This window comes from Aplidium turbinatum, chromosome 8 (genome assembly GCF_918807975.1).
Source record: "Aplidium turbinatum chromosome 8, kaAplTurb1.1, whole genome shotgun sequence".
In the NCBI taxonomy this organism is placed as follows: Eukaryota; Metazoa; Chordata; class Ascidiacea; order Aplousobranchia; family Polyclinidae; genus Aplidium; species Aplidium turbinatum.
Window position 1 is genome coordinate 29970785 of NC_137479.1, and position 15036 is coordinate 29985820.

At 39.4% G+C, this 15036-nt stretch overlaps 1 protein-coding gene and 1 long non-coding RNA gene across 4 annotated transcripts in view; both read right to left on the reverse strand.

The window, feature by feature from the left end:
- Positions 1 to 15036, reverse strand: part of LOC145775251 (NACHT, LRR and PYD domains-containing protein 3-like) — a 136289-nt gene that overhangs the window by 14780 nt on the left and 106473 nt on the right. For all 3 annotated transcript variants that reach the window (XR_014290140.1, XM_082586507.1, XM_082586506.1), the window contains exon 8: positions 6785 to 6946. Coding sequence is in view for 2 of the 3 variants with exons in the window: in XM_082586507.1 (XP_082442633.1) it covers positions 6785 to 6946 (162 nt within the window). In the remaining variant the exon portion in view is untranslated. The remainder of the gene's footprint in view (positions 1 to 6784; positions 6947 to 15036) is intronic.
- Positions 4 to 3035, reverse strand: LOC145776340 (uncharacterized). Its single transcript, XR_014290205.1, has 3 exons — positions 2863 to 3035; positions 1691 to 1883; positions 4 to 963 (listed from the first exon to the last, which is right to left on the reverse strand). It is a non-coding gene; the product is annotated as an uncharacterized LOC145776340 (long non-coding RNA).

Consider the following 15036-nt stretch of genomic DNA (forward strand, 5'->3'; position numbering starts at 1 on the left):
TCGTGAGCTTTGGTGATGGGGGTGCTGCAAATTTAGATGGCAAGTATGACATCACAATGTAACAGGAACAGACGAGCGCCGAAGGCGCGAGCTTCCTAGGGGGGTCTGGGGGCATGCCCCCCCAGAAAATTTTGCACTTTTATATGCTCTAAAATGCCATTCCTGGTGTTTTCAGGACAAAAAATAAAAATTTTGAGCAGTTGAAAATGTGGACTTTTAGAACTTTGCAATAAAAAAATTGCTTTTTGCTTTTTCTTAAAGGTTAGTGCAAAATAGGAAATCTGAAGTAATAGATGAGAACATTTTGCTCATAATATGAATATCAGTAAATCATTTTATTTTTTGTCATTAACGCATCCGAGACCAAAAAGATACTACTAACTACTGTACAACTACAATAGTCGATATAGGCTTACCAGCACGTTAATGAACGGGAAAAGGTGGCAAAACCTTGAAAGGTTTAAAACGTGCCTGAATAGAAAACCATGTAGTATAGGCTATGTCTAGTTAGCACGGCCACAAAACCCAAAAAACAAACAGTAAAAAATAAAACATAAACAAGCACAAATGTAGTAATGAATGACATCCTAATGAAAAGTGTTGTGGATTGAATTTGTCAGTTCCAATATTGATGTGGATGAGCACTCAGCAGTAATCATAATAATAATTAGATGGAGAAAGAAAACCGAACATAAAAGAAACCCATCCTCAGGCAAAAGCCCGTTTCGATGTGGCCCAGGAGAGCAGATGTTGAGCTCTTTCTATGGTCAAACTGCACACCACACAGTAGCCTACGACGAGTCGACGATTGAGGTTTGAGATCCAGTTTAAGTTATTGTTTCTTGTCCTGGTGTGTGATGGAATGAATGAGCTGGTAGATGATGATGTCCTGATGGTGTTGATGAAGCTCTCATCTCCTTTGGTGTCGTGTTAGTTATGGAGTGTTGCGTTTGCTGTTAATATCTACAAACATAAAAGTACAGCACAAGCAGTCAACATTATTGTTAGGTAGGCCTAATCTTTTGTAAAGTAATTCGGATTTCAACTGGAATCTTTACAAGAATGCAAAAACAGCCTTTCTACGTTGTCTTTCTATTGCGTATCCGTTTTGTTTGCTTAAATGAACATTGCTTTAGTTTGTGGACAAAAAGTGACTTTGTATCACTCTTTCTAATTGAAGAAGGAAATTCGTTCCATGTTTTTGCACCTGTGAATTCTATTGAATGCTGAGTTACAAGCGTTTTTGAGAAGTATGGAATGTTTAGAGAATCATTATCATGGTTTGTTGTAGACAGGCTGTAAACCTCTTTGACATATTTAAAACGGTTGGAGAAGCAATCTGGTAGTAAATTGTTGTGAAATTTAAACACGAAAACACCAATTTCCAGTTTGAACACAATTGCTCAATTGATATCGGGATCTTGCTACAACTATCATTGTTGAGACAAAAAATACGATGAATTCAAAGCAGACTTTTTCTCCTAATTTACAAGTAACAAGGAAGTGTCCAACATGAGAGTGACAATCTAGCCTATACAATATACATTGGTTAAAATTATTTGCCGTATCATATATATAATATATATACATATAAGCACTGTTTTGTAAATAGTTACCAGTTTTAACAAATTAGATAGGCTATTAATAGGCCTAACTCGAAACATTAAAAGATTAATTAATCAGTACATACTTAACTTTAGGATGTCTTCTGAAGATTTGATTATGTGTGTCTGTGAATATATAAATACAAAACTGTTGCCATTGATTGTCCAGACATTTCTTTTCCCAAATTGATGTTTTGCATCATTGACAAGTTGAACTTTCCGCTAAGTAGTGAGTTACTCAGTTAAGGCCATGGATGATCCAGCAAAGTTTTTCTTTAGCTGAAATACAAGATTTCTTGTGGATTGTCTGACAAATTTTATTATGATGGGTTATTTCATTACTATGAATAACAAATAAACAAAAGACACAAAGTTCCTACAGTGGATGCTGCACATGCACTATAACTAGGGTGGATACAACTTAGGTAAACAGTGGGATAAACTACAAAACATAAGTTACTTAGAAATAAACTGCTCCATATCAACTGGAACCAAGCTTATTTATAGACAAAATCCATTCTTCTTGTTTTCTTTTGAGCAAAAAGGTAAAAGGACTTTGTCATTAATGTCTGGGAGATAAAAAAATTTTTCTCCGTTGAAATGATGGCAAGAGCATTTAGTGATTAGAGCCTTTCTTGATTGATGGTACTCCTCAGAAATCTTTTGATTCTTTTTAATGTTGAAAAGCAGCGTTCAGGCTCTGCTGTGGTCATAGGAATGGTCAGGGGGAATTTTACCAGTTTGGAAATTTCACTGAGAGCATCATTTAAATTACTTTTCTGAATAAATGTCAACAATTCAAATAACGCGGAATATTCATGCATGTCTGACCTGCTGCAGAATACTGCAAGTTCAGTTTCAAACTTTTCTTTTTCTATAATGATGGGATATGCTTCAACAGTTACTGCCACCTCATGTATGGGCAGTTTATTCTTAAAGCTATTGAAGCTTCTCTTGTTGAACAATTTTGCAGCTACTAATTGTTTGGGGAAGGAATATCTAGCCATTATGTCAACGCATATGCAGTCACACACCTCCTTCGCTTCAGCCATAAGTGTTTTTGAAGAATTCTCACAGTACTTTTGAGTTTCTTATCACAGAAATTGCACTTTTGAAATTGCTTATATATTCATGTACTTTCAACACATCAATATCTCGAGATTGCATTTGGTTGAAAATCACTTCAACATGAGGCATTATTTGATGAAACAGCTGCAACCAACACAGCAATTTTTGTAGGTAAGGTAATGCAAAATACCTGTTGCTTCTGAAATGGTATGATCAATGGTTGATGTTGAGTGTTGACTGTATTTCATCAAGGCAGAATTTTAAAGGTTCCAAATGTTCATAAACTTTATTAGCTGTTCATATATGAAAGTTCACATTGACAGCACCACGTTGCAGCCTCCCATGTCATAACCTATCCTTCTACCAGTCTACAACTTGCTGCACAAGTAGGCTAGACTAGCACTTATAAACAATCAACACACAGCCTGAAAATAACAATGCGATGTGGAATTAATGTAAATATAGCAGACCCTGCTCAGCAAAATGCTGATAAAAAATCTAGCCAATTAAGAAGTTGCGTTGTTCTTACAGTTACACCCCTAGATTTTTGACCTTAACTTATATCACAAATAAACAATGAACCTAGCTTAAATTTAATTAAGTAAGAACGATAATGATAACCTAGTCTAAGCTTTATCGTTTAGTGCAGAAAGCAAAGCACATTAGTCTAACCATGTAACAGCATCAGTCGCAGCCACCTAACATTGTCCTTGAAAACGATCAAGTATACTTGCAACAATAGCTAGCCTGACAGGCAACTGCAAAATTTGCAGTTCGGAATTGTGCAGTTTTAAAGCAACCTCAGCCAAATATGACGTCACCATTCCCGTTTGTTTGTTTTTTATAAGATCGCAACTGCAGAGCTTGCAGTTTAGAGCTTCCAAATATAAAACTTGAAAAATCATAATAATTTTTAAAATTCAGAAATTATGAAACTTCTAGTCGGTAGGATCTATAGAGAAAATAAAAAAAACGTAAAATTAATAGAAAAAATAAATTCTGAAATGTGCAGGGGGTGCTGCAGTTCTGCAGTTTCTATAGACGAGCCGCCACTGCTTCCCGCCCAATCGACGTTGTAGCAATCTGTAGGAGTCGTATGCAAAAATGCATGAGAATCCCAGTCCTATAGGTCATGCGACATTGCAGTAATCCTCGTTGCCATACAAAAAAAAATAAAGCGAGAAAAAGGACGAAAACAAGCATCTAGGAAAAAAGGCAGAGTTACGATAGTTCACTTTTTCTCAGCAACAGTTGCAAACAAATTAATGTTTTAGACGCGTTGGTCTCAAACAGGCTAAAATCTTTTGAACCTAGTAGATGTATAGCAGGGTATGCTATAATGTATAATGCCAACAATTTGAAACCATCTACTGTAGTTATACACGTACCACTCCAACGAACTTCTAAGTTAAAAACGTTTGTCGTACATTTACAAGCATATAAAATTAAGAACAAGTGAAGATAACAAAATCGACAGACGGATTGTCAGCCAACAAATAACAGCGTAGGGATAACTACAAAATGCAGTAAACTTGAAAAGTATGCCCAGGGCTGCAATTTTTTCTTTCTTGTCGAACGACCAAAAATTCTGCGTTTGTTTGTCGAATAGTGGTATGACGTCACAAGAGTCAGATTATAAGCGTTTGGCCGCGAATTATTGCGTGATAGAGAATTTTTCCTTTGGCATCTCTTTAACAGATCCCGCACTTCACTCGCTGTTTGCTGAACCTTAATCGCTTCTCGGTAAGAACGACCGAAGTTTTTGCCATCCGTGTTGTCGGAGGATTCTTTCGTTTTTTAGTCATTATAGGATACCGTACTGACTAACTGAAGACTATCCTATCTGTAGTTGGGCAAAGCAATGCTGTTCTTACAACTTGCCTAAAATATTACCTTGCCTTGTCCACTCCCAGTGACTACCTACTATTCTTCTAGAAGCGAACTCTTATATATAGCGGCCTTTTTTTCTGTGTTTCTGATTCTGAACATCTGGTCGGAAACTAGGCTATTTTCTTGATGTAAAAAAAACTTGCGTAATAAGTAGGCTTTATTGTGTTCTTTTATTGTGTGCTTCTGCAATTATTTTCTCCTGTGTCAATCACCTGCTTTAAGTTATATAACGGAAAGGAAATCTTAAATTTGTTTACGTCATCATGCACTGGCTACATAAATCCATCATTGTTAAATCTTTCAAAGGACGGCATCTCGCCTGGTGCGAGACAAATTTCCTGCAGATGTCCAGACTTCCCAGCCAGCAAACTTGTTTATACATGTCATGCGTTGTGATTCAACGTCTGCAGACGTTGAATCAATGTAAAAACGACAGGTTTTGCTAGCTGGGTTGTGTGCTTTTGTGAATGTGCAAAATCACCCATTACGTAATCACAGAAACTCTTTTAGTGGAAGGAAGTCGAGTTGCAACCGTGTTTATCTGTCTACTATTCTTTATTCACATTGCAAAACATTTCTGCAATCTTGGAACAACAAGTGCATAAGTCAGACATAAATACAAACTTGCAAACACGTTGACAACTAAAAGTAGCCTACTTCGGTTATTTTATCTATAAAAGAAACCCGTTGTGTGGAATAGCACGAAACAGCACGAAACGTGTGTGGCGAAATGTTTGATGGCAGGCGTTAGAACTTCGATCAAAGCATTTTCCCGCAGTGTTCAAAATGTTCTGGAAGAGAAGTCCTTTCCATAAAAGAAGCGGCTTTTTTCATCTGTATTTCTGAACATCTGGTCGGAAACTAGGCTGTCTCAAACGGCAAAATACAAACTGGCAGTGGCATAGACGTTGACAACTCAACGTAACCTAGGTTATTTCATCTATAAAAGAAACCCGTTGTATGTCGAATAGCACGAAACGTGTGTTGCGAAATGTTTGATGCCAGGCGTTGGAACTTCGATCAAAGCATTCTCCCGCAGTGTTTAAAATGACGGCGCTGACGCCTTGGGAGTTTCTCGTGTGAAGCGTCACTTTTAGACCTTGCTTTGAAGTACCTGGTGAAGGAAAGTTTACGCAAGTCAGCACTTTCATGATTGCATCACGTGATGCCCCCCCCCCGATTGTTCCTCGACCTGACGACGTTTAGTCCTCTCTCAGTTTTTTTTCCTTTTAATTTTCCTTTTTTTTCGTTTTTTTTTCCGTAAGGCACGGCGTTTGTCGAATAGTGATGGCGCGTGTCGAGTGACCTCGTCACCGAAAAAGGCAAAAATCGCAGCCCTGAGTATGCCAACTGCCAATTGCCACAAATAGCGATCCGTTGCGAGCGAAGTGTTATGTTGTAAAAATTGTAAATCTCATTTATGCTGTAGCCTACATCTGACTTCACTAATCGTAAATTTTTGCAAAAATAAATTCACATAATGGTTTTCAGTTGTGTTCTGTATGAGCAGTGTGCTCACATGACGAAAGTCCTAACCATTGTAACATGTTTGGAATACACTGTTGAGGACGATTCCTATCATTTCATGGTTTTCCCCTTTTTTATTGACAATTATTCTTACCCGAACCAATGTGACAGTAATGCGCACCACTTTGTGGTTGGTGTCTCGTTCTTTTTTGTGTGGTGTCGCGCGGTGGTGGTAAGTAAACTTTAGTTTAAATTGCTTGCTATCGGTCAGTTACTGTTACAATTATACTGTTAGCCACTTTTTAACTATATTTTCTTTCATATTACAACATTTATGCCGACTGCAGTTTATACTTCTGGTGAGAGTCAGGCTAGACGGGTAGGTTAGCGATAAAACTCAGCCATCCACCGGGTGAATGCTACATACATTTCCTAGCAGCGAAAGGAAAGAAATAGTTCTGACACCACATCCAGTTGCCTTTCATGCATGCCCAGTGCATGACCTCAGACTGCGAAGGAGTTGAATGCCTTACATCGTCTTCCATGAGCTACCAGCAATGTGGGTCCAATGTCGTTGCACTGTTCCATGACTAATTTAGAATGATCATGGTAATTATTTTGATAAATCAGCATTTACTATTTTGTAAGTCTGATATAAGTACTTCGATGTAACTTATTTGGTGTTTGCATTTCTTAGAAATCAATTACATTTCAAAACAATAAATTGCTGATGCGTCATAAAGTTCATCACTCACAGGTTTCTGAAGGCTCGAGATTTTCTTTAAAATCGTGGATAGTGCGTAGCTACTGAGTCTACATAATCGCAGATCCAACTTCTCGATATTGGCAATGGCACGGGCTAAAGATCCCACCGCTTCATCATTGATTGCATTGCCACTGAGATTAAGCATCTTTATCTGCAAATAAATGATGCAAATAATAAAAAAAATTCTGTTGAATGATTAATTAATCAACATGACCACATACAGTATTATTCAAACATACGCCTCTGTTTCTATCTTGTGGTCTCCTCAGTGCAGTGAATGGTACGAGAGACTGAACGCCCTATTACTAGATAACTAACTTATCGTGGTGATTTTTCTATTGTGGTACGCAAGGAACCATGTTTGAATACTTTCACCAAAGATGACCTACTAATAGATATAAAACTAAGAGGTGTGTAACGAGGTTTGAAGGCTTACAGAGTAGTCATGGCTGTGTAATTTTACTTGAAACTTAGCACAGCAAAATAACTATATTAAAAAAAATAGATTTTTGTTTAAATGAAACTTCCCTCGTTTTTAAGTTAACGTGTGGATTTGTGTGATGATGTATGTACATTCGTTCCGCATGGGCACCTTTACAAAGGTCCTGGATATTGAGAGAAATCACAGACTAGCTTGCTGGCAGCGCCAATTTAGGAAGCAAGGGAAAAACCAACTCGTAGCATTCAATTCGTTTGAGCATCGCAGTAAAGTTTAAAAGAAGCAAGTCATAGTCATTGGGCAAAACCGTTACAACCAGTTGAGAAGTGTACGTCCAGGACTGCAAAAGTTAAGCATCGATTTGATTTGATGAAATTTATTTTATCCATACATGATGCAAGCAAGGGAGATAGAATCAAAGAACGTTTTCATAAAGAAAGCTAAGGCACAAAGTTTGCTTTATCTTAGTGTTGTAGTTTAAGAATTTTTATTCCAGTTCAGTACAGTTTTGTTTAATTTGTGACTATCACAGTGCAAAAGTAGGACATTTAAACGGAACAGTTCAGTGGAATCAGATGTTATTTTTGACTGATTGTGTAATTTTGCTATGCAAAAGTGTGTTCTAGTTTCGGGAGAGAGTTAGCTTTTTTATACCAAAGACAGGCAAGACACAATACCACGGGGTTGAGCATTACAGCAGTATATTTTTTTTACGTATTTACAAATAGTTTAACATTCAAACGTTTTCGGTTTAACATAAGCCCTCATCAGGAATCTGCAAATATTGATAAAATACAATAAATTTCAACTTTTTGAAAGTAACTACCGATATTTACGGTAGTTACTTTCAAGAAGTTGAAATTTATTATATTTTATAAATATTTGCAGATTCCTGATGAGGGCTTAAGCCGAAAACGTTTGAATGTTAAATTATTTGTAAATATGTAAAAAAAGTATACTGTTGAAATGCTCAACCCTGTGGTATTGTTGTGTCTTGCCTGTCTTTGGTATAAAAATGTGTTATTTATCCAAAAAAAAGGAATAGGCCTAACTAAAGTAGTTTGGTAGCTTTTTTTTAATTGGGTGTGAAAATTTTATTGAACAGAAAAAAGGCAGGCGCAGCAGTATCAACCTTTGAAATTTTAGCATATTTTTACTTCGGCAAAATCATTGCCTACGTAAAATTACAGATTGTGAAATGGCGTCAATTGCCGAAGTAAAATCACGAGAAAAAAAAGCTACTTTTTGGAGAATAATATTCACTGCTCAGTAAGCAAATAGAGCTGTTTCAAGCTACGGTACCAATTTTTCGATTTTTGCGTGAATAACCGTTTTCATAGCAAACATTGATCGTTGCAGTCGATCTCAAGCCTTAGCGGCCACATACAACAAGAATCTAAGGTTGGCTGGGTAATAATAACGGTAATAACTTACGGCGTTACATCGTTTTTAATCACAAAAAAACAATACTAACAGAATAAAAACACGAGAAAGTAATGTAAAAATGTTCGAAAAATCGAAAGCGATACACCTACCACTTCCAACAGCAATATTCAATCTTCATCGTTTAACAGTAACTTGCATATGATTATATTTAAATAGTATGACGTTTTCGGCACGAAAATCGAAGAAGCAAATGTTGAGAACGTCAAAACTGCAATATGTATATTTGCGACCAAGACCATCAATTCATCAAACAACTCCTCTTTTTATTATTTTTCGGTTTAATTCTGACACATTTTGAGATCCGGAAAGCCAACCATTTTTACGTTGATTTAATGACGCTGGGCGAAAAACCATTTGGAATCTGTGCCAATGTTGTTTTTTCGTTATCTCGGTTTGCTTTTCATGACGTGGCCTGCCTGCGGACAACAGGCATTTTCACTCTCTAATAGTGCAGTCGTGGGACCTTAAAATGTGGTGTTTGTGGGAAATTTTTCTATCAAGCTGATACTTTGTTCAGACCTTCCCCATACTAATGCAAATGGCTCAGAAAAAAAATCTCCATCAATCGGATGATGGGAAACCCCCTTTTGGGCCCTTTATCCAAATGACGTCACAATCTCTTTGGGTCCAAAATATAAAAATTTCAAGCTTTTCAAAATAGGACATATTATACATCATTTTTAGCATTTTTCAAGGGGAACAACTTTTATAACAACGATTAATAATAATCAACGATTATAATCGCTTCTGCTGCCTGAGTAGTTAAGAGTGAGCTTAATCCTACGGATTGGTGCTTGACGTCACTATGACATCACGTATGACGTTGCTGGATTGATGACATTATTCGATGACGAAACGAGAATAACGACATCATGCGATGACGTCAGCTGCCTTGTTGTGCGGGCTTCATAGTGTAAAGCAAACACCAATCCGAATCGGATTGGTGATTGACGTCACAATGACATTACGACACCGAAATGACGACATCATAAGATGACGAACATTGTGACGTCGCACTTGACGAAGCTGGTTTGACGACATCGTACAATGAAACTTGAGACAACGATGTTTGGATGACGCCATCATGGAATGACAGTTTATAGAAAACCAACAGGTGACGTCAGGACAATACGTGACATCACAACCACCGAAGCACATTGGACAGCAAAGTGACAAGACATTACAGGATATTAGAAACTCACATGTTTCGTCGCGCGGAAGTATGACATCATAACCAAGATCATGTTTCATCAAGAGGGTATGCGACATCAGATTCAAACATAAATGTAATAACACGGGACATATTACACAAACAGCAGCAACAAACCCCCGAGGGCTCATAAACACAAATATCGAAAACCAAAGTTGAAAACATATGAAGCAGAGATACGCTGATATTAAACCAACGAAGCAGACAATGTGAAAACGATGCAATCCGACACAAAACAAATGGATTAAGATGAATAAACAGTCCCATGTAAACTGCTATGAAATGCATGCAAAGAGGTATTTATTACAACTCAATAAAAAGCAGATACGCTGATATTAAACAAACGAAGCAGACATTGTGAAAACGATGCAATCCGACACAAGAAAAAACGGATTAAGGTGAATAGGCAGTCCCATGTAAACTGCTATATTGGTATAACAGTGATTTGGACCCGAGTGGTAATGCATCAACGGTTAGACGTGGTAGTAAAACCCATCCTAAGGAAGGGTGAAACAAATATCGAAGATTTCCACGCACTCGCAATTCAAAATATCCAGTGTCCAGGTCATAATCTGGATCAAACGCTGATAACCAGTCCAATTCTTCAGGAGAGACCTGACCGTAATAATCGACAGGGTCTAGGTTAAGGAAGGGCTGAGCGTCGTCTAAAATCTCAGCCTGAAAAGGGGGTATGTCGTGGTCTTGATCGAGGAAGAGCTGAGCTTCTTCTAAAACATCAGCCTGATGAGGGGGTGTGTCCTCAACCGCTCCTGGATCATCCTCAGCAGCAGGGTCTACTACGTGATCATAAGAATCCACCGGACTCAAAGGGGGAGTCCAACCATCAACCGAAGTGTGATCAGACGAATCCAACTCAGTGACATCAGAATTGTACAATGATTCAGACAATGACATTGCAATGCAATTGCTGATGAAGCCAATGTCTGATGACTGATGCAATGCCTGTATTAATACCCAAAAAGATCAAGTTTAAACCAGCCCTAGGCATACACCAACAAGAAATGCCATGCCGTACGCGGTAGAAAGCCGAGGATGGCACTACAAAAAAGCGGTTAATGTCATCCACCAAGAAAGGTAGTAGCATCGTGCTGACGCGACTAGATCAGAAGCATAGGCTGCAAAACCGAAAGAACAAGCACAAAAGCTATTTTGACAAACCCGCCGGAAGCGATGAAATTGGCTCCACTGGTTAAAAGAAAGTAATGAATAGCCTAGCCCAAAAGCTTGCATGCACAAATAGCTCAGGGGCAAAACACATTCCAAGCATTATTTGATGCAATGACAGAGATGCAATGTCTGTATTAATACCCAAAAAGATCAAGATTAAACCAGCCCCAGGCATACACCAACAAGAAATGCCATGCCGTACGCGGTAGAAAGCCGAGGATGGCACTACAAAAAAGCGGTTAATGTCATCCACTAAGAAAGGGAATAGCATTGTGCTGACGCGACTAGATCAGAAGCATAGGCTGCAAAACCGAAAGAACAAACACAAAAGCTATTTTGACAAACCCGCCGGAAGCGATGAAATTGGCACCACTGGTTATAAGAAAGTTATGAATAGCCCAGCCCAAGAGCTTGCATGCACAAATAGCTCAGGGGCAAAACACATTCCAAGCATTATTTGATACAATAACAGAGCATTTGTAGAGATGAAAAAGTAAGACCGTGGGGTCAAAGAGAGGTAGTTAAAAGCAGATGCTTGTAGCAATATGACAAAAACTCGCAACATGTTTCAGTGTGAAGAATGCGGAAAAATGTTCAAGAAAGAGTTTAATTTGTACCGGCACTTCAGACAAGCACATTCCAAGCGTGGTACCCCATTCCGTCAGGTTAGTGAAGCAAGCAACGGGGCAGAAGGAAGGGAAAGTGAACAGACGCAATGCGATGTGTGTGGACTGGTATATATAAACCCATTCCAGTTGAAGTTCCACCAGGAACAAGCACACTCTGATGTCGCAACCGAATACAGAGTTGAAGAAGCAGACACCCCAAGCAAAGGAAATGATGGTGAGCGATCAAAATTCATGGAAAGACATTGGTCGAGTATAAGGAAGAGAAGAAAAATTTCCAAAAAAGTAATGAGCGTATACAACTTTCTCCTGCCACAAAATTTTACAACAGTTACGGATACGGTACGCGAGGAACTGCAAGAAATATATTCAAACGAGAAAACCCAGTTCAAAGTGACATTCAGCTTCGGATTTCGTCTACGCGACATTAGAACAGGAGAAGAAAGATATTTTCATCCATCACAAAACACGACAGTGAACAGCACTCCTTACCTGATTAGAAACATTAGAGACTTTAAGGAATTCCTACATGGAATCGAAGATGTGGATTATTTAGAATGGTGTCATAGGCAAAAACCATCATCAGGTTGGTTTGTCCAAGAAATTGTCAACGTGACATTTTACGTGTACCGCGTGGGCAATTTCCCAATAGGCAACCCAACCCAAATTTCTACCCACATCAGAAACAACAAAGGATTGTTGTCTTTGTCACCACCCAGCGGAGGTCAAGACAGCTTATGCTTCTTTCGTTGTATGGCCGTCCACAGGACAGGAAGACGCAAAGACGTGGAAAGGGAAACGAAGCTGCTGCAACGACAATTCATGGAGGTACCGTCCGAGTGAGACATTTTGCGGGGTCAAACTGGAGGACATTGGGTATTTGGAGAAATTATTTAACACTAACATTAAAATATATACATTGCAAACAAATGAAGAGGGTGAGGTCTACGCCGAGCTCATAAAGCAAAGTGTGAGGGAAAAGACGCATAAGACAGAACCATCATTATACCTAAACTTAAACAACAAACATTTCACTTTCATAAGTGACTTTGATGTGTACTGCAAACTGTATCAATGTCGTGTTTGTGGTCAAGGATTTGATAAGAATTGGAATATGATTCGACATGAAAAAACGTGTAGAGGTGAAGTTAAAATGAAGTATGTGGGAGGGGTGTTTCGAAACCGGCAAACAGTATTTGACAAACTGGAAATCCACAGCATTTCCACCCCACCTCAAATAAGATTCTACCCTTATAGAGCAACGTTTGATTGCGAAAGTTTTTTTACCCATGACGATGTACCACAGGCGACCAAAAGCACACACTATACTGCCAAGCACAACTTGATGTCAATCAGTATAGCGTCAAACGTCCCTGGTTTCGAAACACCTCACTGTTTTATTTCACAAGGTGATTCTTTTGCGCTCGTGAATGACTTCATGCAAAGGGTGTTTGAAATACAGAGACAAGCCAACGCCGAAATGAAAGAGACTTTCTCCGACGTCTTGCAACAAATCGAAGCAAGATTAGAAGTGTATAAGAATGCGGAACCGGAGGCTTGTCAAAATGGAAAACACCCCTTTCAAAAAGTCATTTACGAGCTCGAGCGATTTCTTCAACAATTACCTATTGTCGGCTTTAATTCGGGGCGATACGACGTCAATGTCATGAGGCGGTACCTGGCAAAATTTTTTTATGACAACGACACACCACCACACATCATCAAACGAAACAATGATTACATGTGCATATCGACAGACAAAGTGAAATTTTTAGACTTACGCAACTATTTGGCACCAGGATTTACTTACAGAAATTTAATTGCGGCGTACAATTGTACAGAACAGAAGGGATTCTTTCCCTATGAATGGGTCAAAGATCTCCGACAGTTGGACGAGAGAGGCCTCCCACCCCACAATGCGTTTTACAGTTCTTTGAAAAAATCAAACATTTCAGAGACAGAGTACCAGTACTGCGAGCAGACATGGCGAGACAAGCACATGTCAACCATGCGAGATTTTCTTGTATGGTACAACAATTTAGACGTAGTGCCTATGCTCAATGTCATTAAAAAGATGTTTGATTTTTACAAAGAAAGATGCATTGACATGTTCAAAGACGCCATTAGCGTACCAGGGGTCTCGCAGATCCTGTTAATGAAGACAGTCGATCCCAAAATTGTATTTTACACATTCGGTCAGGAACAAAAAGACATCTTTGAAATGTTGCGAAACAACATAGTCGGCGGGCCATCAATCGTATTTCATCGACGTCATAGGGTGGGTGAAACAAGAATTAGACAGGGGACCGAAATTTGTCAGTCAATCCGCGGATACGACTGCAACAGTTTGTATTTAAAATGCCTGGCTTGCCCAATGCCAACAGAATCGCCTGTTGTACTAAAAGAGAATGCAACAGAATTCACTGTCGTTCGACCCAGGGGCGTGTGGTACGGAAAACTGGCGCGTGAATGGCTTGAATTTATTGCACTGTGTGAAAATCAACACATCAGACACCAGTTCAACGGAGGGGAAGTCCGACTAGGGGCACGGCGTATCCCAGTAGACGGATTTGTTGCCGAGAGGCGTCTGGTCTACCAGTTCCATGGCTGTATGTTCCACGGTCACGATTGCCGACTGACAGCATCAGTTGAAGTGAATCCTGTAAACGGAAGGTCAATGGCCGAGCTGAGAAGTGACACAGAAAGCAATCACGTGTACTTGACCGACATAGGATACACCGTCATCACAATGCGCGAATGTGAGTGGCTGTCCATGCGACGCCAGTCCCCGATCAAGGAGTTTGTAAAGCAGTTCAAGTACCGCACCAAATGGCCAACAACACAAGCCGACGTGCTTGGAGAAATCGAGCGCGGTGATTTATTTGGCATGGTCAAAGTCGACATTGCGGTCCCTGATCAACTGTACAGACACTTTGATGAAATGAGTCCAATATTTAAAAATATCGACGTCACAATCGATGACGTGGGCGAACGCATGGCCACATTTGCCAAACGAATGGGCGCTTTGAAAAGACCTAGACGCACCCTGATAGGAAGCATGAAAGGAGAAAAAATACTGTTGGCCACCCCGCTCCTGAAGTGGTACATGGCCCAAGGGTTGGAGGTCAGCCGGATCTATCAGGTGGTGTGTTACACACCGTGCCATGCATTCGAGTCATTCGCCGCCCGAGTGACAACAGCAAGGCGCGAAGGAGACCGGGTTCCGGAAACAAAAATAATCGCAGAAACTTTTAAATTGTTGGGCAACAGTGCATACGGCAAGATGGCGACGCGAAAAGAAAGGTACATGACTAACGAAATATGCAATGAAC